At 41.9% G+C, this 26,672-nt stretch overlaps 1 protein-coding gene across 3 annotated transcripts in view; it reads right to left on the bottom strand.

Moving 5' to 3' along the window:
• pibf1 (progesterone immunomodulatory binding factor 1) overlaps window positions 1-26,672 on the bottom strand; it is an 85,206-nt gene that overhangs the window by 47,936 nt on the left and 10,598 nt on the right. For all 3 annotated transcript variants that reach the window (XM_036972350.1, XM_036972351.1, XM_036972349.1), the window contains exons 7-9: window positions 26,263-26,444; window positions 21,419-21,544; window positions 19,478-19,576 (exon numbers count right to left, since the gene is read on the bottom strand). In XM_036972350.1, the coding sequence (XP_036828245.1) occupies window positions 19,478-19,576; window positions 21,419-21,544; window positions 26,263-26,444 (407 nt within the window). The remainder of the gene's footprint in view (window positions 1-19,477; window positions 19,577-21,418; window positions 21,545-26,262; window positions 26,445-26,672) is intronic.

The following is a 26,672-nucleotide window of genomic DNA, read 5'->3' as shown; positions in this document are numbered from 1 at the left end:
GTATTCAGCATTTCACTGTGAGGTCTACCTACACCTGTTGTATTCAGCATTTCACTGTAAGGTCTACTACACCTGTTGTATTCAGCATTTCACTGTAAGGTCTACTACACCTGTTGTATTCAGCATTTCACTGTAAGGTCTACTACACCTGTTGTATTCAGCATTTAACTGTAAGGTCTACCTACACCTGTTGTATTCAGCATTTCACTGTAAGGTCTACTACACCTGTTGTATTCAGCATTTCACTGTAAGGTCTACTACACCTGTTGTATTCAGCATTTTACTGTAAGGTCTACCTACACCTGTTGTATTCAGCATTTCACTGTGAGGTCTACCTACACCTGTTGTATTCAGCATTTCACTGTGAGGTCTACTACACCTGTTGTATTCAGCATTTCACTGTGAGGTCTACTACACCTGTTGTATTCAGCATTTCACTGTAAGGTCTACTACACCTGTTGTATTCAGCATTTCACTGTGAGGTCTACTACACCTGTTGTATTCAGCATTTCACTGTAAGGTCTACTACACCTGTTGTATTCAGCATTTCACTGTGTGGTCTACTACACCTGTTGTATTCAGCATTTCACTGTGAGGTCTACTACACCTGTTGTATTCAGCATTTCACTGTAAGGTCTACTACACCTGTTGTATTCAGCATTTCACTGTAAGGTCTACTACACCTGTTGTATTCAGCATTTCACTGTAAGGTCTACTACACCTGTTGTATTCAGCATTTCACTGTAAGGTCTACTACACCTGTTGTATTCAGCATTTCACTGTGAGGGCTACTACACCTGTTGTATTCAGCATTTCACTGTGATGTCTACTACACCTGTTGTATTCAGCATTTCACTGTGAGGTCTACTACACCTGTTGTATTCAGCATTTCACTGTGAGGGCTACTACACCTGTTGTATTCAGCATTTCACTGTGAGGTCTACTACACCTGTTGTATTCAGCATTTCACTGTAAGGTCTACTACACCTGTTGTATTCAGCATTTCACTGTAAGGTCTACTACACCTGTTGTATTCAGCATTTCACTGTGAGGTCTACTACACCTGTTGTATTCAGCATTTCACTATAAGGTCTACTACACCTGTTGTATTCAGCATTTCACTGTAAGGTCTACTACACCTGTTGTATTCAGCATTTCACTGTAAGGTCTACTACACCTGTTGTATTCAGCATTTCACTGTGAGGTCTACTACACCTGTTGTATTCAGCATTTCACTGTAAGGTCTACTACACCTGTTGTATTCAGCATTTAACTGTAAGGTCTACCTACACCTGTTGTATTCAGCATTTCACTGTGAGGTCTACCTACACCTGTTGTATTCAGCATTTCACTGTAAAGTCTACCTACACCTGTTGTATTCAGCATTTCACTGTAAGGTCTACTACACCTGTTGTATTCAGCATTTCACTGTGAGGTCTACTACACCTGTTGTATTCAGCATTTCACTGTAAGGTCTACTACACCTGTTGTATTCAGCATTTCACTGTGAGGTCTACTACACCTGTTGTATTCAGCATTTTACTGTAAGGTCTACCTACACCTGTTGTATTCAGCATTTCACTGTGAGGTCTACCTACACCTGTTGTATTCAGCATTTCACTGTAAAGTCTACCTACACCTGTTGTATTCAGCATTTCACTGTAAGGTCTACTACACCTGTTGTATTCAGCATTTCACTGTGAGGTCTACTACACCTGTTGTACAGCATTTCACTGTAAGGTCTACTACACCTGTTGTATTCAGCATTTCACTGTAAGGTCTACTACACCTGTTGTATTCAGCATTTCACTGTAAGGTCTACCTACACCTGTTGTATTCAGCATTTAACTGTAAGGTCTACTACACCTGTTGTATTCAGCATTTCACTGTAAGGTCTACTACACCTGTTGTATTCAGCATTTCACTGTAAGGTCTACTACACCTGTTGTATTCAGCATTTCACTGTAAGGTCTACTACACCTGTTGTATTCAGCATTTCACTGTAAGGTCTACTACACCTGTTGTATTCAGCATTTCACTGTGAGGTCTACTACACCTGTTGTATTCAGCATTTCACTGTAAGGTCTACTACACCTGTTGTATTCAGCATTTAACTGTAAGGTCTACCTACACCTGTTGTATTCAGCATTTCACTGTGAGGTCTACCTACACCTGTTGTATTCAGCATTTCACTGTAAGGTCTACTACACCTGTTGTATTCAGCATTTCACTGTGAGGTCTACTACACCTGTTGTATTCAGCATTTCACTGTAAGGTCTACTACACCTGTTGTATTCAGCATTTCACTGTAAGGTCTACTACACCTGTTGTATTCAGCATTTCACTGTAAGGTCTACTACACCTGTTGTATTCAGCATTTCACTGTGAGGTCTACTACACCTGTTGTATTCAGCATTTCACTGTAAGGTCTACTACACCTGTTGTATTCAGCATTTAACTGTAAGGTCTACCTACACCTGTTGTATTCAGCATTTCACTGTGAGGTCTACCTACACCTGTTGTATTCAGCATTTCACTGTAAGGTCTACTACACCTGTTGTATTCAGCATTTCACTGTAAGGTCTACTACACCTGTTGTATTCAGCATTTCACTGTAAGGTCTACTACACCTGTTGTATTCAGCATTTCACTGTGAGGTCTACTACACCTGTTGTATTCAGCATTTCACTGTGAGGTCTACTACACCTGTTGTATTCAGCATTTCACTGTAAGGTCTACTACACCTGTTGTATTCAGCATTTCACTGTAAGGTCTACTACACCTGTTGTATTCAGCATTTCACTGTGAGGTCTACTACACCTGTTGTATTCAGCATTTCACTGTGAGGTCTACTACACCTGTTGTATTCAGCATTTCACTGTAAGGTCTACTACACCTGTTGTATTCAGCATTTCACTGTGAGGTCTACTACACCTGTTGTATTCAGCATTTCACTGTGAGGTCTACTACACCTGTTGTATTCAGCATTTCACTGTGAGGTCTACTACACCTGTTGTATTCAGCATTTCACTGTGAGGTCTACTACACCTGTTGTATTCAGCATTTCACTGTAAGGTCTACTACACCTGTTGTATTCAGCATTTCACTGTGAGGTCTACTACACCTGTTGTATTCAGCATTTCACTGTAAGGTCTACTACACCTGTTGTATTCAGCATTTCACTGTAAGGTCTACTACACCTGTTGTATTCAGCATTTCACTGTGAGGTCTACTACACCTGTTGTATTCAGCATTTCACTGTAAGGTCTACTACACCTGTTGTATTCAGCATTTCACTGTAAGGTCTACTACACCTGTTGTATTCAGCATTTAACTGTAAGGTCTACCTACACCTGTTGTATTCAGCATTTCACTGTGAGGTCTACCTACACCTGTTGTATTCAGCATTTCACTGTAAGGTCTACTACACCTGTTGTATTCAGCATTTCACTGTAAGGTCTACTACACCTGTTGTATTCAGCATTTCACTGTAAGGTCTACTACACCTGTTGTATTCAGCATTTAACTGTAAGGTCTACCTACACCTGTTGTATTCAGCATTTCACTGTAAGGTCTACTACACCTGTTGTATTCAGCATTTCACTGTAAGGTCTACTACACCTGTTGTATTCAGCATTTTACTGTAAGGTCTACCTACACCTGTTGTATTCAGCATTTCACTGTGAGGTCTACCTACACCTGTTGTATTCAGCATTTCACTGTGAGGTCTACTACACCTGTTGTATTCAGCATTTCACTGTGAGGTCTACTACACCTGTTGTATTCAGCATTTCACTGTAAGGTCTACTACACCTGTTGTATTCAGCATTTCACTGTGAGGTCTACTACACCTGTTGTATTCAGCATTTCACTGTAAGGTCTACTACACCTGTTGTATTCAGCATTTCACTGTGTGGTCTACTACACCTGTTGTATTCAGCATTTCACTGTGAGGTCTACTACACCTGTTGTATTCAGCATTTCACTGTAAGGTCTACTACACCTGTTGTATTCAGCATTTCACTGTAAGGTCTACTACACCTGTTGTATTCAGCATTTCACTGTAAGGTCTACTACACCTGTTGTATTCAGCATTTCACTGTAAGGTCTACTACACCTGTTGTATTCAGCATTTCACTGTGAGGGCTACTACACCTGTTGTATTCAGCATTTCACTGTGATGTCTACTACACCTGTTGTATTCAGCATTTCACTGTGAGGTCTACTACACCTGTTGTATTCAGCATTTCACTGTGAGGGCTACTACACCTGTTGTATTCAGCATTTCACTGTGAGGTCTACTACACCTGTTGTATTCAGCATTTCACTGTAAGGTCTACTACACCTGTTGTATTCAGCATTTCACTGTAAGGTCTACTACACCTGTTGTATTCAGCATTTCACTGTGAGGTCTACTACACCTGTTGTATTCAGCATTTCACTATAAGGTCTACTACACCTGTTGTATTCAGCATTTCACTGTAAGGTCTACTACACCTGTTGTATTCAGCATTTCACTGTAAGGTCTACTACACCTGTTGTATTCAGCATTTCACTGTGAGGTCTACTACACCTGTTGTATTCAGCATTTCACTGTAAGGTCTACTACACCTGTTGTATTCAGCATTTAACTGTAAGGTCTACCTACACCTGTTGTATTCAGCATTTCACTGTGAGGTCTACCTACACCTGTTGTATTCAGCATTTCACTGTAAAGTCTACCTACACCTGTTGTATTCAGCATTTCACTGTAAGGTCTACTACACCTGTTGTATTCAGCATTTCACTGTGAGGTCTACTACACCTGTTGTATTCAGCATTTCACTGTAAGGTCTACTACACCTGTTGTATTCAGCATTTCACTGTGAGGTCTACTACACCTGTTGTATTCAGCATTTTACTGTAAGGTCTACCTACACCTGTTGTATTCAGCATTTCACTGTGAGGTCTACCTACACCTGTTGTATTCAGCATTTCACTGTAAAGTCTACCTACACCTGTTGTATTCAGCATTTCACTGTAAGGTCTACTACACCTGTTGTATTCAGCATTTCACTGTGAGGTCTACTACACCTGTTGTACAGCATTTCACTGTAAGGTCTACTACACCTGTTGTATTCAGCATTTCACTGTAAGGTCTACTACACCTGTTGTATTCAGCATTTCACTGTAAGGTCTACCTACACCTGTTGTATTCAGTATTTAACTGTAAGGTCTACTACACCTGTTGTATTCAGCATTTCACTGTAAGGTCTACTACACCTGTTGTATTCAGCATTTCACTGTAAGGTCTACTACACCTGTTGTATTCAGCATTTCACTGTAAGGTCTACTACACCTGTTGTATTCAGCATTTCACTGTAAGGTCTACTACACCTGTTGTATTCAGCATTTCACTGTGAGGTCTACTACACCTGTTGTATTCAGCATTTCACTGTAAGGTCTACTACACCTGTTGTATTCAGCATTTAACTGTAAGGTCTACCTACACCTGTTGTATTCAGCATTTCACTGTGAGGTCTACCTACACCTGTTGTATTCAGCATTTCACTGTAAGGTCTACTACACCTGTTGTATTCAGCATTTCACTGTGAGGTCTACTACACCTGTTGTATTCAGCATTTCACTGTAAGGTCTACTACACCTGTTGTATTCAGCATTTCACTGTAAGGTCTACTACACCTGTTGTATTCAGCATTTCACTGTAAGGTCTACTACACCTGTTGTATTCAGCATTTCACTGTGAGGTCTACTACACCTGTTGTATTCAGCATTTCACTGTAAGGTCTACTACACCTGTTGTATTCAGCATTTAACTGTAAGGTCTACCTACACCTGTTGTATTCAGCATTTCACTGTGAGGTCTACCTACACCTGTTGTATTCAGCATTTCACTGTAAGGTCTACTACACCTGTTGTATTCAGCATTTCACTGTAAGGTCTACTACACCTGTTGTATTCAGCATTTCACTGTAAGGTCTACTACACCTGTTGTATTCAGCATTTCACTGTGAGGTCTACTACACCTGTTGTATTCAGCATTTCACTGTGAGGTCTACTACACCTGTTGTATTCAGCATTTCACTGTAAGGTCTACTACACCTGTTGTATTCAGCATTTCACTGTAAGGTCTACTACACCTGTTGTATTCAGCATTTCACTGTGAGGTCTACTACACCTGTTGTATTCAGCATTTCACTGTGAGGTCTACTACACCTGTTGTATTCAGCATTTCACTGTAAGGTCTACTACACCTGTTGTATTCAGCATTTCACTGTGAGGTCTACTACACCTGTTGTATTCAGCATTTCACTGTGAGGTCTACTACACCTGTTGTATTCAGCATTTCACTGTGAGGTCTACTACACCTGTTGTATTCAGCATTTCACTGTGAGGTCTACTACACCTGTTGTATTCAGCATTTCACTGTAAGGTCTACTACACCTGTTGTATTCAGCATTTCACTGTGAGGTCTACTACACCTGTTGTATTCAGCATTTCACTGTAAGGTCTACTACACCTGTTGTATTCAGCATTTCACTGTAAGGTCTACTACACCTGTTGTATTCAGCATTTCACTGTGAGGTCTACTACACCTGTTGTATTCAGCATTTCACTGTAAGGTCTACTACACCTGTTGTATTCAGCATTTCACTGTAAGGTCTACTACACCTGTTGTATTCAGCATTTCACTGTAAGGTCTACTACACCTGTTGTATTCAGCATTTCACTGTGAGGTCTACTACACCTGTTGTATTCAGCATTTCACTGTAAGGTCTACTACACCTGTTGTATTCAGCATTTAACTGTAAGGTCTACCTACACCTGTTGTATTCAGCATTTCACTGTGAGGTCTACCTACACCTGTTGTATTCAGCATTTCACTGTAAGGTCTACTACACCTGTTGTATTCAGCATTTCACTGTAAGGTCTACTACACCTGTTGTATTCAGCATTTCACTGTAAGGTCTACTACACCTGTTGTATTCAGCATTTAACTGTAAGGTCTACCTACACCTGTTGTATTCAGCATTTCACTGTAAGGTCTACTACACCTGTTGTATTCAGCATTTCACTGTAAGGTCTACTACACCTGTTGTATTCAGCATTTTACTGTAAGGTCTACCTACACCTGTTGTATTCAGCATTTCACTGTGAGGTCTACCTACACCTGTTGTATTCAGCATTTCACTGTGAGGTCTACTACACCTGTTGTATTCAGCATTTCACTGTGAGGTCTACTACACCTGTTGTATTCAGCATTTCACTGTAAGGTCTACTACACCTGTTGTATTCAGCATTTCACTGTGAGGTCTACTACACCTGTTGTATTCAGCATTTCACTGTAAGGTCTACTACACCTGTTGTATTCAGCATTTCACTGTGTGGTCTACTACACCTGTTGTATTCAGCATTTCACTGTGAGGTCTACTACACCTGTTGTATTCAGCATTTCACTGTAAGGTCTACTACACCTGTTGTATTCAGCATTTCACTGTAAGGTCTACTACACCTGTTGTATTCAGCATTTCACTGTAAGGTCTACTACACCTGTTGTATTCAGCATTTCACTGTAAGGTCTACTACACCTGTTGTATTCAGCATTTCACTGTGAGGGCTACTACACCTGTTGTATTCAGCATTTCACTGTGATGTCTACTACACCTGTTGTATTCAGCATTTCACTGTGAGGTCTACTACACCTGTTGTATTCAGCATTTCACTGTGAGGGCTACTACACCTGTTGTATTCAGCATTTCACTGTGAGGTCTACTACACCTGTTGTATTCAGCATTTCACTGTAAGGTCTACTACACCTGTTGTATTCAGCATTTCACTGTAAGGTCTACTACACCTGTTGTATTCAGCATTTCACTGTGAGGTCTACTACACCTGTTGTATTCAGCATTTCACTATAAGGTCTACTACACCTGTTGTATTCAGCATTTCACTGTAAGGTCTACTACACCTGTTGTATTCAGCATTTCACTGTAAGGTCTACTACACCTGTTGTATTCAGCATTTCACTGTGAGGTCTACTACACCTGTTGTATTCAGCATTTCACTGTAAGGTCTACTACACCTGTTGTATTCAGCATTTAACTGTAAGGTCTACCTACACCTGTTGTATTCAGCATTTCACTGTGAGGTCTACCTACACCTGTTGTATTCAGCATTTCACTGTAAAGTCTACCTACACCTGTTGTATTCAGCATTTCACTGTAAGGTCTACTACACCTGTTGTATTCAGCATTTCACTGTGAGGTCTACTACACCTGTTGTATTCAGCATTTCACTGTAAGGTCTACTACACCTGTTGTATTCAGCATTTCACTGTGAGGTCTACTACACCTGTTGTATTCAGCATTTTACTGTAAGGTCTACCTACACCTGTTGTATTCAGCATTTCACTGTGAGGTCTACCTACACCTGTTGTATTCAGCATTTCACTGTAAAGTCTACCTACACCTGTTGTATTCAGCATTTCACTGTAAGGTCTACTACACCTGTTGTATTCAGCATTTCACTGTGAGGTCTACTACACCTGTTGTACAGCATTTCACTGTAAGGTCTACTACACCTGTTGTATTCAGCATTTCACTGTAAGGTCTACTACACCTGTTGTATTCAGCATTTCACTGTAAGGTCTACCTACACCTGTTGTATTCAGCATTTAACTGTAAGGTCTACTACACCTGTTGTATTCAGCATTTCACTGTAAGGTCTACTACACCTGTTGTATTCAGCATTTCACTGTAAGGTCTACTACACCTGTTGTATTCAGCATTTCACTGTAAGGTCTACTACACCTGTTGTATTCAGCATTTCACTGTAAGGTCTACTACACCTGTTGTATTCAGCATTTCACTGTGAGGTCTACTACACCTGTTGTATTCAGCATTTCACTGTAAGGTCTACTACACCTGTTGTATTCAGCATTTAACTGTAAGGTCTACCTACACCTGTTGTATTCAGCATTTCACTGTGAGGTCTACCTACACCTGTTGTATTCAGCATTTCACTGTAAGGTCTACTACACCTGTTGTATTCAGCATTTCACTGTGAGGTCTACTACACCTGTTGTATTCAGCATTTCACTGTAAGGTCTACTACACCTGTTGTATTCAGCATTTCACTGTAAGGTCTACTACACCTGTTGTATTCAGCATTTCACTGTAAGGTCTACTACACCTGTTGTATTCAGCATTTCACTGTGAGGTCTACTACACCTGTTGTATTCAGCATTTCACTGTAAGGTCTACTACACCTGTTGTATTCAGCATTTAACTGTAAGGTCTACCTACACCTGTTGTATTCAGCATTTCACTGTGAGGTCTACCTACACCTGTTGTATTCAGCATTTCACTGTAAGGTCTACTACACCTGTTGTATTCAGCATTTCACTGTAAGGTCTACTACACCTGTTGTATTCAGCATTTCACTGTAAGGTCTACTACACCTGTTGTATTCAGCATTTAACTGTAAGGTCTACCTACACCTGTTGTATTCAGCATTTCACTGTAAGGTCTACTACACCTGTTGTATTCAGCATTTCACTGTAAGGTCTACTACACCTGTTGTATTCAGCATTTCACTGTAAGGTCTACTACACCTGTTGTACTCAGCATTTCACTGTAAGGTCTACTACACCTGTTGTATTCAGCATTTCACTGTGAGGTCTACTACACCTGTTGTATTCAGCATTTCACTGTGAGGTCTACTACACCTGTTGTATTCAGCATTTCACTGTAAGGTCTACTACACCTGTTGTATTCAGCATTTCACTGTAAGGTCTACTACACCTGTTGTATTCAGCATTTTACTGTAAGGTCTACTACACCTGTTGTATTCAGCATTTCACTGTAAGGTCTACTACACCTGTTGTATTCAGCATTTCACTGTGAGGTCTACTACACCTGTTGTATTCAGCATTTCACTGTAAGGTCTACTACACCTGTTGTATTCAGCATTTCACTGTGAGGGCTACTACACCTGTTGTATTCAGCATTTCACTGTGATGTCTACTACACCTGTTGTATTCAGCATTTCACTGTGAGGTCTACTACACCTGTTGTATTCAGCATTTCACTGTGAGGGCTACTACACCTGTTGTATTCAGCATTTCACTGTGAGGTCTACTACACCTGTTGTATTCAGCATTTCACTGTAAGGTCTACTACACCTGTTGTATTCAGCATTTCACTGTAAGGTCTACTACACCTGTTGTATTCAGCATTTCACTGTGAGGTCTACTACACCTGTTGTATTCAGCATTTCACTATAAGGTCTACTACACCTGTTGTATTCAGCATTTCACTGTAAGGTCTACTACACCTGTTGTATTCAGCATTTCACTGTAAGGTCTACTACACCTGTTGTATTCAGCATTTCACTGTGAGGTCTACTACACCTGTTGTATTCAGCATTTCACTGTAAGGTCTACTACACCTGTTGTATTCAGCATTTAACTGTAAGGTCTACCTACACCTGTTGTATTCAGCATTTCACTGTGAGGTCTACCTACACCTGTTGTATTCAGCATTTCACTGTAAAGTCTACCTACACCTGTTGTATTCAGCATTTCACTGTAAGGTCTACTACACCTGTTGTATTCAGCATTTCACTGTGAGGTCTACTACACCTGTTGTATTCAGCATTTCACTGTAAGGTCTACTACACCTGTTGTATTCAGCATTTCACTGTGAGGTCTACTACACCTGTTGTATTCAGCATTTTACTGTAAGGTCTACCTACACCTGTTGTATTCAGCATTTCACTGTGAGGTCTACCTACACCTGTTGTATTCAGCATTTCACTGTAAAGTCTACTACACCTGTTGTATTCAGCATTTCACTGTAAGGTCTACTACACCTGTTGTATTCAGCATTTCACTGTGAGGTCTACTACACCTGTTGTACAGCATTTCACTGTAAGGTCTACTACACCTGTTGTATTCAGCATTTCACTGTAAGGTCTACTACACCTGTTGTATTCAGCATTTCACTGTAAGGTCTACCTACACCTGTTGTATTCAGCATTTAACTGTAAGGTCTACTACACCTGTTGTATTCAGCATTTCACTGTAAGGTCTACTACACCTGTTGTATTCAGCATTTCACTGTAAGGTCTACTACACCTGTTGTATTCAGCATTTCACTGTAAGGTCTACTACACCTGTTGTATTCAGCATTTCACTGTAAGGTCTACTACACCTGTTGTATTCAGCATTTCACTGTGAGGTCTACTACACCTGTTGTATTCAGCATTTCACTGTAAGGTCTACTACACCTGTTGTATTCAGCATTTAACTGTAAGGTCTACCTACACCTGTTGTATTCAGCATTTCACTGTGAGGTCTACCTACACCTGTTGTATTCAGCATTTCACTGTAAGGTCTACTACACCTGTTGTATTCAGCATTTCACTGTGAGGTCTACTACACCTGTTGTATTCAGCATTTCACTGTAAGGTCTACTACACCTGTTGTATTCAGCATTTCACTGTAAGGTCTACTACACCTGTTGTATTCAGCATTTCACTGTAAGGTCTACTACACCTGTTGTATTCAGCATTTCACTGTGAGGTCTACTACACCTGTTGTATTCAGCATTTCACTGTAAGGTCTACTACACCTGTTGTATTCAGCATTTAACTGTAAGGTCTACCTACACCTGTTGTATTCAGCATTTCACTGTGAGGTCTACCTACACCTGTTGTATTCAGCATTTCACTGTAAGGTCTACTACACCTGTTGTATTCAGCATTTCACTGTAAGGTCTACTACACCTGTTGTATTCAGCATTTCACTGTAAGGTCTACTACACCTGTTGTATTCAGCATTTAACTGTAAGGTCTACCTACACCTGTTGTATTCAGCATTTCACTGTAAGGTCTACTACACCTGTTGTATTCAGCATTTCACTGTAAGGTCTACTACACCTGTTGTATTCAGCATTTCACTGTAAGGTCTACTACACCTGTTGTACTCAGCATTTCACTGTAAGGTCTACTACACCTGTTGTATTCAGCATTTCACTGTGAGGTCTACTACACCTGTTGTATTCAGCATTTCACTGTGAGGTCTACTACACCTGTTGTATTCAGCATTTCACTGTAAGGTCTACTACACCTGTTGTATTCAGCATTTCACTGTAAGGTCTACTACACCTGTTGTATTCAGCATTTTACTGTAAGGTCTACTACACCTGTTGTATTCAGCATTTCACTGTAAGGTCTACTACACCTGTTGTATTCAGCATTTCACTGTGAGGTCTACCTACACCTGTTGTATTCAGCATTTCACTGTGAGGTCTACCTACACCTGTTGTATTCAGCATTTCACTGTAAAGTCTACCTACACCTGTTGTATTCAGCATTTCACTGTAAGGTCTACTACACCTGTTGTATTCAGCATTTCACTGTGAGGTCTACTACACCTGTTGTATTCAGCATTTCACTGTAAGGTCTACTACACCTGTTGTATTCAGCATTTCACTGTGAGGTCTACTACACCTGTTGTATTCAGCATTTTACTGTAAGGTCTACCTACACCTGTTGTATTCAGCATTTCACTGTGAGGTCTACCTACACCTGTTGTATTCAGCATTTCACTGTAAAGTCTACCTACACCTGTTGTATTCAGCATTTCACTGTAAGGTCTACTACACCTGTTGTATTCAGCATTTCACTGTGAGGTCTACTACACCTGTTGTACAGCATTTCACTGTAAGGTCTACTACACCTGTTGTATTCAGCATTTCACTGTAAGGTCTACTACACCTGTTGTATTCAGCATTTCACTGTAAGGTCTACCTACACCTGTTGTATTCAGCATTTAACTGTAAGGTCTACTACACCTGTTGTATTCAGCATTTCACTGTAAGGTCTACTACACCTGTTGTATTCAGCATTTCACTGTAAGGTCTACTACACCTGTTGTATTCAGCATTTCACTGTAAGGTCTACTACACCTGTTGTATTCAGCATTTCACTGTAAGGTCTACTACACCTGTTGTATTCAGCATTTCACTGTGAGGTCTACTACACCTGTTGTATTCAGCATTTCACTGTAAGGTCTACTACACCTGTTGTATTCAGCATTTAACTGTAAGGTCTACCTACACCTGTTGTATTCAGCATTTCACTGTGAGGTCTACCTACACCTGTTGTATTCAGCATTTCACTGTAAGGTCTACTACACCTGTTGTATTCAGCATTTCACTGTAAGGTCTACTACACCTGTTGTATTCAGCATTTCACTGTAAGTTCTACTACACCTGTTGTATTCAGCATTTCACTGTAAGGTCTACTACACCTGTTGTATTCAGCATTTAACTGTAAGGTCTACCTACACCTGTTGTATTCAGCATTTCACTGTAAGGTCTACTACACCTGTTGTATTCAGCATTTCACTGTAAGGTCTACTACACCTGTTGTATTCAGCATTTCACTGTAAGGTCTACTACACCTGTTGTACTCAGCATTTCACTGTAAGGTCTACTACACCTGTTGTATTCAGCATTTCACTGTGAGGTCTACTACACCTGTTGTATTCAGCATTTCACTGTGAGGTCTACTACACCTGTTGTATTCAGCATTTCACTGTGAGGTCTACTACACCTGTTGTATTCAGCATTTCACTGTAAGGTCTACTACACCTGTTGTATTCAGCATTTCACTGTAAGGTCTACTACACCTGTTGTATTCAGCATTTTACTGTAAGGTCTACCTACACCTGTTGTATTCAGCATTTCACTGTGAGGTCTACCTACACCTGTTGTATTCAGCATTTCACTGTGAGGTCTACCTACACCTGTTGTATTCAGCATTTCACTGTAAGGTCTACTACACCTGTTGTATTCAGCATTTCACTGTGAGGTCTACTACACCTGTTGTATTCAGCATTTCACTGTAAGGTCTACTACACCTGTTGTATTCAGCATTTCACTGTAAGGTCTACTACACCTGTTGTATTCAGCATTTAACTGTAAGGTCTACTACACCTGTTGTATTCAGCATTTCACTGTAAGGTCTACTACACCTGTTGTATTCAGCATTTCACTGTAAGGTCTACTACACCTGTTGTATTCAGCATTTTACTGTAAGGTCTACCTACACCTGTTGTATTCAGCATTTCACTGTGAGGTCTACCTACACCTGTTGTATTCAGCATTTCACTGTAAAGTCTACCTACACCTGTTGTATTCAGCATTTCACTGTAAGGTCTACTACACCTGTTGTATTCAGCATTTCACTGTGAGGTCTACTACACCTGTTGTACAGCATTTCACTGTAAGGTCTACTACACCTGTTGTATTCAGCATTTCACTGTAAGGTCTACTACACCTGTTGTATTCAGCATTTCACTGTAAGGTCTACCTACACCTGTTGTATTCAGCATTTAACTGTAAGGTCTACTACACCTGTTGTATTCAGCATTTCACTGTAAGGTCTACTACACCTGTTGTATTCAGCATTTCACTGTAAGGTCTACTACACCTGTTGTATTCAGCATTTCACTGTAAGGTCTACTACACCTGTTGTATTCAGCATTTCACTGTAAGGTCTACTACACCTGTTGTATTCAGCATTTCACTGTGAGGTCTACTACACCTGTTGTATTCAGCATTTCACTGTAAGGTCTACTACACCTGTTGTATTCAGCATTTAACTGTAAGGTCTACCTACACCTGTTGTATTCAGCATTTCACTGTGAGGTCTACCTACACCTGTTGTATTCAGCATTTCACTGTAAGGTCTACTACACCTGTTGTATTCAGCATTTCACTGTAAGGTCTACTACACCTGTTGTATTCAGCATTTCACTGTAAGTTCTACTACACCTGTTGTATTCAGCATTTCACTGTAAGGTCTACTACACCTGTTGTATTCAGCATTTAACTGTAAGGTCTACCTACACCTGTTGTATTCAGCATTTCACTGTAAGGTCTACTACACCTGTTGTATTCAGCATTTCACTGTAAGGTCTACTACACCTGTTGTATTCAGCATTTCACTGTAAGGTCTACTACACCTGTTGTACTCAGCATTTCACTGTAAGGTCTACTACACCTGTTGTATTCAGCATTTCACTGTGAGGTCTACTACACCTGTTGTATTCAGCATTTCACTGTGAGGTCTACTACACCTGTTGTATTCAGCATTTCACTGTGAGGTCTACTACACCTGTTGTATTCAGCATTTCACTGTAAGGTCTACTACACCTGTTGTATTCAGCATTTCACTGTAAGGTCTACTACACCTGTTGTATTCAGCATTTTACTGTAAGGTCTACCTACACCTGTTGTATTCAGCATTTCACTGTGAGGTCTACCTACACCTGTTGTATTCAGCATTTCACTGTGAGGTCTACCTACACCTGTTGTATTCAGCATTTCACTGTAAGGTCTACTACACCTGTTGTATTCAGCATTTCACTGTGAGGTCTACTACACCTGTTGTATTCAGCATTTCACTGTAAGGTCTACTACACCTGTTGTATTCAGCATTTCACTGTAAGGTCTACTACACCTGTTGTATTCAGCATTTAACTGTAAGGTCTACTACACCTGTTGTATTCAGCATTTCACTGTAAGGTCTACTACACCTGTTGTATTCAGCATTTCACTGTAAGGTCTACTACACCTGTTGTATTCAGCATTTAACTGTAAGGTCTACTACACCTGTTGTATTCAGCATTTCACTGTAAGGTCTACCTACACCTGTTGTATTCAGCATTTCACTGTGAGGTCTACTACACCTGTTGTATTCAGCATTTCACTGTAAGGTCTACTACACCTGTTGTATTCAGCATTTCACTGTAAGGTCTACCTACACCTGTTGTATTCAGCATTTCACTGTAAGGTCTACTACACCTGTTGTATTCAGCATTTCACTGTGATGTCTACTACACCTGTTGTATTCAGCATTTCACTGTAAGGTCTACTACACCTGTTGTATTCAGCATTTCACTGTAAGGTCTACTACACCTGTTGTATTCAGCATTTCACTGTGAGGTCTACTACACCTGTTGTATTCAGCATTTCACTGTAAGGTCTACTACACCTGTTGTATTCAGCATTTCACTGTAAGGTCTACCTACACCTGTTGTATTCGGCATTTCACTGTAAGGTCTACCTACACCTGTTGTATTCAGCATTTCACTGTAAGGTCTACTACACCTGTTGTATTCAGCATTTCACTGTGAGGTCTACTACACCTGTTGTATTCAGCATTTCACTGTGAGGTCTACTACACCTGTTGTATTCAGCATTTAACTGTAAGGTCTACTACACCTGTTGTATTCAGCATTTCACTGTAAGGTCTACTACACCTGTTGTATTCAGCATTTCACTGTGAGGTCTACTACACCTGTTGTATTCAGCATTTCACTGTGAGGTCTACTACACCTGTTGTATTCGGGAGCATTTGACAAATACATTTTGATTTAAAAGCAACGTTATAAAGTGTTGGTCCCGTGTTTCATGAGCTGAAATAAAAGATCACAGAAATGTTCCAGACGCACAAGAAGCTTAATTCTCTCAAAATGTTTTGCACAAATTTGTTTACATCCCTGTTAGTGAGCATTTCTCCTTTGCCAAGATAATCCATCCACCTGACAGGTGTGGCCTATCAAGACGCTGATGAAAACAGCATGATCGTTACACAGGTGCACCTTGTGCTGGGGGACAATAAAAGGCCACTTTAAAATGTGCAGTTGTCGTCACACAACACAACGCCCACAGACGACAGTGGTTTTGAGGGAGCGTGCACTTAGCATGCTGACGGCAGGAATGTTCACCAGAGCTGTTGCCAGAGAATTTCAAGTTAATTTCTCCACCACAAGCTGCCGACAACGTCATTTTAGAGAATTTGGAAGTACGTCAAACCGGCCTCACAACTGCAGACCACGTGAACGTCTTGGTGTGGGCGAGCAGGTTTGCTGACGTCAACGTTGTGGAACAGAGCGCCCCGTGGTGGCGGTGGGGTTACGGTGATGGGCTACGGACAACGAACACTGTTATATTTTCTAGGTGGCGATTTGAATGCGCACAGAGATATCGTGCCATTCATCCTCCGCCATCACCTCATGTCTCAACCTGACAAGGCACGGCCGGCCACCTGTCGCAATGTATAACATTTATATAACATTCTCAGAGGCTAAACATGAAGACTTCCACGGTCTACTCAACAGACATGTCACTCATTGAGCATATCTCTACTCCCAGACATGTCAACTCATTGAGCATATCTCTACTCAACAGACATGTCAACTCATTGAGCATATCTCTACTCAACAGACATGTCAACTCATTGAGCATATCTCTACTCAACAGACATGTCAACTCATTGAGCATATCTCTACTCCCAGTCATGTCAACTCATTGAGCATATCTCTACTCCCAGACATGTCAACTCATTGAGCATATCTCTACTCCCAGACATGTCAACTCATTGAGCATATCTCTACTCCCAGTCATGTCAACTCATTGAGCATATCTCTCCTCCCAGACATGTCAACTCATTGAGCATATCTCTACTCCCAGACATGTCAACTCATTGAGCATATCTCTCCTCCCAGACATGTCAACTCATTGAGCATATCTCTACTCCCAGTCATGTCAACTCATTGAGCATATCTCTACTTCCAGACATGTCACTCATTGAGCATATCTCTACTCCCAGACATGTCACTCATTGAGCATATCTCTCCTCCCAGACATGTCAACTCATTGAGCATATCTCTACTTCCAGACATGTCACTCATTGAGCATATCTCTACTCCCAGACATGTCACTCATTGAGCATATCTCTACTCCCAGACATGTCAACTCATTGAGCATATCTCTACTCCCAGACATGTCACTCATTGAGCATATCTCTACTCCCAGACATGTCAACTCATTGAGCATATCTCTACTCAACAGTCATGTCAACTCATTGAGCATATCTCTACTCCCAGACATGTCAACTCATTGAGCATATCTCTACTCCCAGTCATGTCAACTCATTGAGCATATCTCTCCTCACTCATTGAGCATATCTCTCCTCACTCATTGAGCATATCTCTACTTCCAGACATGTGAAATCCATAGATGAGGGCCAAATACATTTATTACAAATGACTGATGTCCTTATATGAACTGTCACTCAGTAAAATCTTTGAAATGGCAGCATGTTGTGTTTCTTGTTCTGTATATATATATAGACCAGGACCTGTATGTATCAAGTGTCTCAGAGAGTGCTGGTTGACCATCCACCCCCTTCAACATGAATTTAGTCGTTTTAGTCGAAAAAGGCAAAAGTGAATCTAAACCGGCACACTAACTATTGTACTGGAACCAGGTTGGTCTCTCTCTCTTACTGTTCTAGTAGCTGGTAGTATCTGGTCTCTCTCTCTCTCTTACTGTTCTAGTAGCCGGTAGTATCTGGTCTCTCTCTCTCTCTTACTGTTCTAGTAGCTGGTAGTATCTGGTCTCTCTCTCTCTCTTACTGTTCTAGTAGCTGGTAGTATCTGGTCTCTCTCTCTCTCTTACTGTTCTAGTAGCTGGTAGTATCTGGTCTCTCTCTCTCTAACTGTTCTAGTAGCTGGTCGTATCTGGTCTCTCTCTCTCTCTTACTGTTCTAGTAGCTGGTAGTATCTGGTCTCTCTCTCTCTCTTACTGTTCTAGTAGCTGGTAGTATCTGGTCTCTCTCTCTCTCTTACTGTTCTAGTAGATGGTAGTATCTGGTCTCTCTCTCTCTCTTACTGTTCTAGTAGCTGGTAGTATCTGGTCTCTCTCTCTCTCTTACTGTTCTAGTAGCTGGTAGTATCTGGTCTCTCTCTCTCTAACTGTTCTAGTAGCTGGTCGTATCTGGTCTCCCTCTCTCTAACTGTTCTAGTAGCTGGTAGTATCTGGTCTCTCTCTCTCTCTAACTGTTCTAGTAGCTGGTAGTATCTGGTCTCTCTCTCTCTTACTGTTCTAGTAGATGGTAGTATCTGGTCTCTCTCTCTTACTGTTCTAGTAGATGGTAGTATCTGGTCTCTCTCTCTCTTACTGTTCTAGTAGATGGTAGTATCTGGTCTCTCTCTCTTACTGTTCTAGTAGATGGTAGTATCTGGTCTCTCTCTCTCTTACTGTTCTAGTAGATGGTAGTATCTGGTCTCTCTCTCTTACTGTTCTAGTAGCCGGTAGTATCTGGTCTCTCTCTCTTACTGTTCTAGTAGCTGGTAGTATCTGGTCTCTCTCTCTCTTACTGTTCTATTAGCTGGTAGTTCCTGGTCTCTCTCTCTTACTGTTCTAGTAGCTGGTAGTATCTGGTCTCTCTCTCTCTTACTGTTCTATTAGCTGGTAGTTCCTGGTCTCTCTCTCTTACTGTTCTAGTAGCTGGTCGTATCTGGCCTGTGTCTCTCTCTTACTGTTCTATTAGCTGGTAGTTCCTGGTCTCTCTCTCTTACTGTTCTAGTAGCTGGTCGTATCTGGCCTGTGTCTCTTACTGTTCTAGTAGCTGGTCGTATCTGGCCTGTGTCTCTCTCTCTGCCGTCGTCGCTCTGTCCTTCTCCAGCACTGCGTTGTCCCGCGTCTCACGGAGGTTCCTAGAGGACAGACAGAAGCAGTAAGAATTAAAACAGAATTAACAAACAATCGACTTCAAGTAAAAAAAAATACAAAAAATTTAAAGTCTCCCAATCAAACTGTCTCAAATGGTACCTATGGGTCCTAGTCAAAAGTAGTGCACTATCGAATAGGGTGCATAGAGCACTACTATCGAATAGGGTGCATAGCGCACTACTTTCGACAAGGGCACTAAATAGGGAATAAGGTGCATTTTTAGGGGCACTGAATCACACAATTTGTTGAATATCTGAATACATGGTCTGAGTGAAGTACAGTACTGTATTCAGAACACAGTGAAAGAGTTCCCTCTAGAGGACACGGGCGGCATCTCTATAATCTCACCTGTTCATCTCTATAATCTCACCTGTTCATCTCTATAATCTCACCTGTTCTCTCTCTCTCTCTCTGGTACATCTCTATAATCTCACCTGTTCTCTCTCTCTCTCTCTGGGACATCTCTATAATCTCACCTGTTCTCTCTCTCTCTCTCTCTCTCTGGTACATCTCTATAATCTCACCTGTTCTCTCTCTCTCTCTCTCTGGGACATCTCTATAATCTCACCAGTTCTCTCTCTTTCTCTCTCTGGGACATCTCTATAATCTCACCTGTTCATCTCTATAATCTCACTTGTTCTCTCTCTCTCTCTGGTACATCTCTATAATCTCACCTGTTCTCTCTCTCTCTCTCTGGGACATCTCTATAATCTCACCTGTTCTCTCTCTCTGGGACATCTCTATAATCTCACCTGTTCTCTCTCTCTCTCTCTCTGGGACATCTCTATAATCTCACCTGTTCTCTCTCTCTCTCTCTCTCTGGGGCATCTCTATAATCTCACCTGTTCATCTCTATAATCTCACTTGTTCTCTCTCTCTCTCTGGTACATCTCTATAATCTCACCCGTTCTCTCTCTCTCTCTCTGGGACATCTCTATAATCTCACCTGTTCTCTCTCTCTGGGACATCTCTATAATCTCACCTGTTCTCTCGTTCTCTCTCTCTGGGACATCTCTATAATCTCACCTGTTCTCTCTCTCTGGTACATCTCTATAATCTCACCTGTTCTCTCGTTCTCTCTCTCTGGGACATCTCTATAATCTCACCTGTTCTCTCTCTCTGGTACATCTCTATAATCTCACCTGTTCTCTCTCTCTCTCTGGTACATCTCTATAATCTCACCTGTTCTCTCTCTGGTCCATCTCTATAATCTCACCTGTTCTCTCTCTCGTACATCTCTATAATCTCACCTGTTTTCTCTCTGTTACATCTCTATAATCTCACCTGTTCTCTCTCTCGTACATCTCTATAATCTCACCTGTTTTCTCTCTGTTACATCTCTATAATCTCACCTGTTCTCTCTCTGGTACATCTCTATAATCTCACCTGTTCTCTCTCTGGTACATCTCTATAATCTCACCTGTTCTCTCTCTCGTACATCTCTATAATCTCACCTGTTCTCTCTCTGGTACATCTCTATAATCTCACCTGTTCTCTCTCTCTGGTACATCTCTATAATCTCACCTGTTCTCTCTCTCTCTCTCTCTCTCTGGTACATCTCTATAATCTCACCTGTTCTCTCTCTCTGGTCCATCTCTATAATCTCACCTGTTCTCTCTCTGGTACATCTCTATAAACTCACCTGTTCTCTCTCTGGTACATCTCTATAATCTCACCTGTTCTCTCTCTCTCTCTCTCTCTGGTACAGCTCTATAATCTCACCTGTTCTCTCTCTCTGGTCCATCTCTATAATCTCACCTGTTCTCTCTCTGGTACATCTCTATAATCTCACCTGTTCTCTCTCTCGTACATCTCTATAATCTCACCTGTTCTCTCTCTCGTACATCTCCTTTGAGGTCCTCTGCAGGCTGTCGATCTCCTGGCTGGTCTTCAGACGAATGTTCTCCAGCTCCTCAGCAAGTTTATTCTCGTACTCTGTCTTGTAGTGGTCTCTGTGGAAAAACCATTATATTATACCTGATTGTAGCCATCCTTTGCCTTGATGACAGCTTTGCACACTCTTGGCATTCTCTCAACCAGCTTAATGAGGTAATCACCTGGAATGCATTTCAATTAACAGGTGTGCTTTGTTAAATTGTGGAATGTCTTTCCTTCTTAATGCGTTTGAACCAATCAGTTGTGTTGTGACAAGGTAGCGGTGGTATACAGAAGATATCCCTATTTGGTAAAAGACCAAGTCCATATTATGGCAAGAACAGCTCAAATAAACAAAGAGAAACGACAGTCCATCATTACTATAAGACATGAAGGTCAGTCCATCATTACTATAAAACATGAAGGTCAGTCCATCATTACTTTAAGACATGAAGGTCAGTCCATCATTACTATAAGACATGAAGGTCAGTCCATCATTACTATAAGACATGAAGGTCAGTCCATCATTACTTTAAGACATGAAGGTCAGTCCATCATTACTATAAGACATGAAGGTCAGTCCATTATTACTATAAGACATGAAGGTCAGTCCATCATTACTTTAAGACATGAAGGTCAGTCCATTATTACTATACGACATGAAGGTCAGTCCATCATTACTATAAGACATGAAGGTCAGTCCATCATTACTATAAGACATGAAGGTCAGTCCATCATTACTTTAAGACATGAAGGTCAGTCCATCATTACTATAAGACATGAAGGTCAGTCCATCATTACTATAAGACATGAAGGTCAGTCCATCATTACTATAAGACATGAAGGTCAGTCCATCATTACTTTAAGACATGAAGGTCAGTCCATCATTACTTTAAGACATGAAGGTCAGTCCATCATTACTTTAAGACATGAAGGTCAGTCCATCATTACTATGAGACATGAAGGTCAGTCCATCATTACTATAAGACATGAAGGTCAGTCCATCATTACTTTAAGACATGAAGGTCAGTCCATCATTACTATAAGACATGAAGGTCAGTCCATCATTACTATAAGACATGAAGGACAGTCCATCATTACTATAAGACATGAAGGTCAGTCCATCATTACTTTAAGACATGAAGGTCAGTCCATCATTACTTTAAGACATGAAGGTCAGTCCATCATTACTATGAGACATGAAGGTCAGTCCATCATTACTATAAGACATGAAGGTCAGTCCATCATTACTTTAAGACATGAAGGTCAGTCCATCATTACTATAAGACATGAAGGTCAGTCCATCATTACTTTAAGACATGAAGGTCAGCCAATACGGAACATTTCAAGAACTTTGACAGTTTCTTCAAGTGCAGTTGCAAAACATCTTGCGCTATGATGAAACTGGCTCTCATGAGGACCGGCACAGGAAAGGAAGACCCAGAGTTCCCTCTGCTGCAGAGGATAAGTTCATTAGAGTTCCCTCTGCTGCAGAGGATAAGTTCATTAGAGTTCCCTCTGCTGCTGAGGATAAGTTCATTAGCCCAAATAAATGCTTCACTGCTTCACTGTTCAGAGGAGACTGTGTGAATCAGACCTTCATGGTCGAATTGCTGCAAATGAGCCACTACTAAAGGACACCAATAAGAAGAAGAGACTTGCTTGGACCAAGAAACACGAGCAAAGGACATTAGACTGGAGGAAACATGTCCTTCGGTCTGAGGAGTCCAAATATGAGATTTTTGGTTCCAAGCGCTGTGTCTTCGTGAGATGCAGAGTAGTTGAACGAATGATCTCTGCATGTGTGGTTCCCACCGTGAAGCACAGAGGAGGAGGTGTGATGGTGCTTTGCTGGTGACAATGTCAGTGGTTTATTTAGAATTCAAGGCACATTTAACCAGCATGGCTCCCACAGCATTCTGCTGCAATACATCAACCCATCTGGTTTGCTCTTAGTGGGACTATAATTTGTTTTTCAACAGGACAATGACCCAACACACCTCCCGGCTGTGTAAGGGCTATATGACCAAGGAGGAGAGTGATGGAGCGCTGCATCAGATGACCTGGCCTCCACAATCCCCCGACCTCAACCCACTTGAGATGGTTTGAGATGAGTTGGACCGCAGAGTGAATTAAAAGCAGCGAACAAGTGCTCAGCATATGTGGGAACTCCTTCAAGACTGTTGTAAAATAATTCCGGGTGAAGCTGGTTGAGAGAATGTCAAGAGTGTGAAAAGCTGTCATCAAAGAAAAGGGTGGCTACGTGGAAGAAACTAAAATATAAAAAGTATTTTAATTTGTTTAACACTATTTTGGTTACTACATGATTCCATATGTGTTATTTCATAGTTTTGATGTCTTCACAATGTAGAAAATAACAAAAATAAAGAAAAACCCATTGAATGAATTAGGCGTGTCCAAACTTTTGACTGGAACACTATATACAAAAGTATGTGGACACCCCATCAAATTAATGAATTTGGCTATTTCAGCCACAACCGTTGTTGACAGGTGTATAAAATCGAGCACACAGACATGCAATCTCCATAGACAAACATTGGCAGTAGAATGGCTTTACTGAAGAGCTCAGTGACTTTCAACGTGGCACCGTCATAGAATGCCACCTTTCCAACAAGTCAGTTTGTCACATTTCTGCCCCGGGTCAACTGTAATTGCCTCTATTGTGAAGTGGAAAGTTCCAGAACTCACGACAGAGTTCCAAACTGGGAAAGGGGGATACCTAAGTCAGTTATTCAACTGAATTTATTCAACTGAACTGTGTCAAACCGATTTAACCCAAATTAAATTAAATGGGTTTCCATGGCTGAGCAGCCGCACACAAGCCTAAGATCACCATTCACAATGCCAAGCGTCGGCTGGAGTGGTTTAAAGCTCACCGCTATTGGACTCTGGAGCAGGGGAAACACGTTCTCTGGAGTGATGAATAACACTTCACCATCTGGCAGTCTGACGAACGAATCTGGGTTTGGTGGATGCCAGGAGAAGGCTACGAGCCCGAATGCATAGTGCCAACTGTAAAGTTTGGTGGAGGAGGAATAATGGTTTTGGCCCCTTAGTTCCAGCGAAGGGAAATCTTAACGCTACAGCATACAATGACATTCTAGACAATACTGTGCTTCCAACTTTGTGGCAACAGTTTGGGGAAGGCCCTTTCCTGTTTCAGCATGACAATGCCCTCGTGCACAAAGCGAGGTCCATACAGAAAGGGTTTGTCGAGATTGGTGTGGAAGAACTTGACTGGCCTGCGCAGAGCCCTGACCTCAACCCCATCGAACACCTTTGGGATGAATTGGAAAGCAGACTGCGAGCCAGGACTAATCGCCCAACATCTAGTGGAAAGCCTTCCCAGAAGAGGAGGCTGTTATAGCAGAAGGAGGCTGTTATAGCAGCAAAGGGGGTCCAACTCCATATTAATGACTTCCCAGAAGAGTGGAGGCTGTTATAGCAGCAAAGGGGGGTCCAACTCCATATTAATGACTTCCCAGAATAGTGGAGGCTGTTATAGCAGCAATGGGGGGTCCAACTCCATATTAATGACTTCCCAGAATAGTGGAGGCTGTTATAGCAGCAAAGGGGGGACCAACTCCATATTAATGACTTCCCAGAATAGTGGAGGCTGTTATAGCAGCAAAGGGGGGACCAACTCCATATTAATGACTTCCCAGAATAGTGGAGGCTGTTATAGCAGCAAAGGGGGGACCAACTCCATATTAATGACTTCCCAGAATAGTGGAGGCTGTTATAGCAGCGAAGGGGGGTCCAACTCCATATTAATGACTTCCCAGAATAGTGGAGGCTGTTATAGCAGCAAAGGGGGGTCCAACTCCATATTAATGACTTCCCAGAAGAGTGGAGGCTGTTATAGCAGCAACGTGGGGACCAACTCCATATTAATGACTTCCCAGAAGAGTGGAGGCTGTTATAGCAGCGAAGGGGGGTCCAACTCCATATTAATGACTTCCCAGAAGAGTGGAGGCTGTTATAGCAGCAAAGGAGGGACCAAATCCATATTAAAGCCCATGATCTTGGAATGAGATGTTGGACGTGCAGGTGTCCATATATTTTTGGTCATGTAATGTATCATCAAGAAGGTTCCTAAGAAGGTAAAGCACTTCTCCAGGCAGGCGTTGTGAGATCTGATTACCAGGACAGGAGACTGCAATACACACACATGAGGAGGAACGCACCCAAAGGGCTGGCTAGCTCTGTCCAGCCCTTAGGGGGCGTTCCAGGTGGTCTGTACTGCAGTCACACTGCCCAGTTTTAGGTGGCGATGGAGACCTCTTGACGGGTACCCATCTGGAAGCTATATATTTATCTTAGACCTCCTCCATGGCCCTCTGGGCTAGGGTTGGGGAGGGGTACTGACCTAGAAGGTTTGGGGAGGAGTACTGACCTAGAAGGTTTAGGGAGGGGTACTGATATAGAAGGGTTAGGGTGGGGTACTGACCTAGAAGGGTTAGGGAGGAGTACTGACCTAGAAGGGTTGGGGAGGAGTACTGACCTAGAAGGGTTAGGGAGGGGTACTGACCTAGAAGGGTTGGGGATGAGTACTGACCTAGAAGGGTTGGGGAGGAGTACTGACCTAGAAGGGTTGGGGATGAGTACTGACCTAGAAGGGTTGGGGATGAGTACTGACCTAGAAGGGTTGGGGATGAGTACTGACCTAGAAGGGTTAGGGAGGAGTACTGACCTAGAAGGGTTAGGGAGGAGTACTGATATAGAAGGGTTAGGGAGGGGTACCGACCCAGAAGGGTTAGGGAGGGGTACTGACCTAGAAGCAATGTATTTGTGATAGACCTCCTCCCTGGCCCTCTGGGCGCCGTCCAGCTGGGTCTGCAGCCTCTCTAGACGGTCTTCCTGGTGGGCACAGCGCACATTCAGCTCCATGCTCTGTCTGTGAACATATTCCTTATCCTTCTGGAGGAGGGTCACCGTCTGCTGCAGAGTAGACACCTGGAACACAGAGGGGTTAGAGGTAGTCAATCCATCTGGAGGAGGGTCACTGACTGCTGCAGAGTAGGAGTTAGAGGTAGTCTATCCATCTGGAGGAGGGTCACCGTCTGCTGCAGAGTAGACACCTGGAACACAGAGGGGTTAGAGGTAGTCAATCCATCTGGAGGAGGGTCACTGACTGCTGCAGAGTAGGAGTTAGAGGTAGTCTATCCATCTGGAGGAGGGTCA

Source organism: Oncorhynchus mykiss, unplaced genomic scaffold, assembly GCF_013265735.2.
Source record: "Oncorhynchus mykiss isolate Arlee unplaced genomic scaffold, USDA_OmykA_1.1 un_scaffold_144, whole genome shotgun sequence".
Lineage (NCBI taxonomy): Eukaryota > Metazoa > Chordata > Actinopteri > Salmoniformes > Salmonidae > Oncorhynchus > Oncorhynchus mykiss.
Note: the sequence above shows the minus strand (reverse complement) of the source record. Positions and strands in the feature narration are given on the sequence as shown.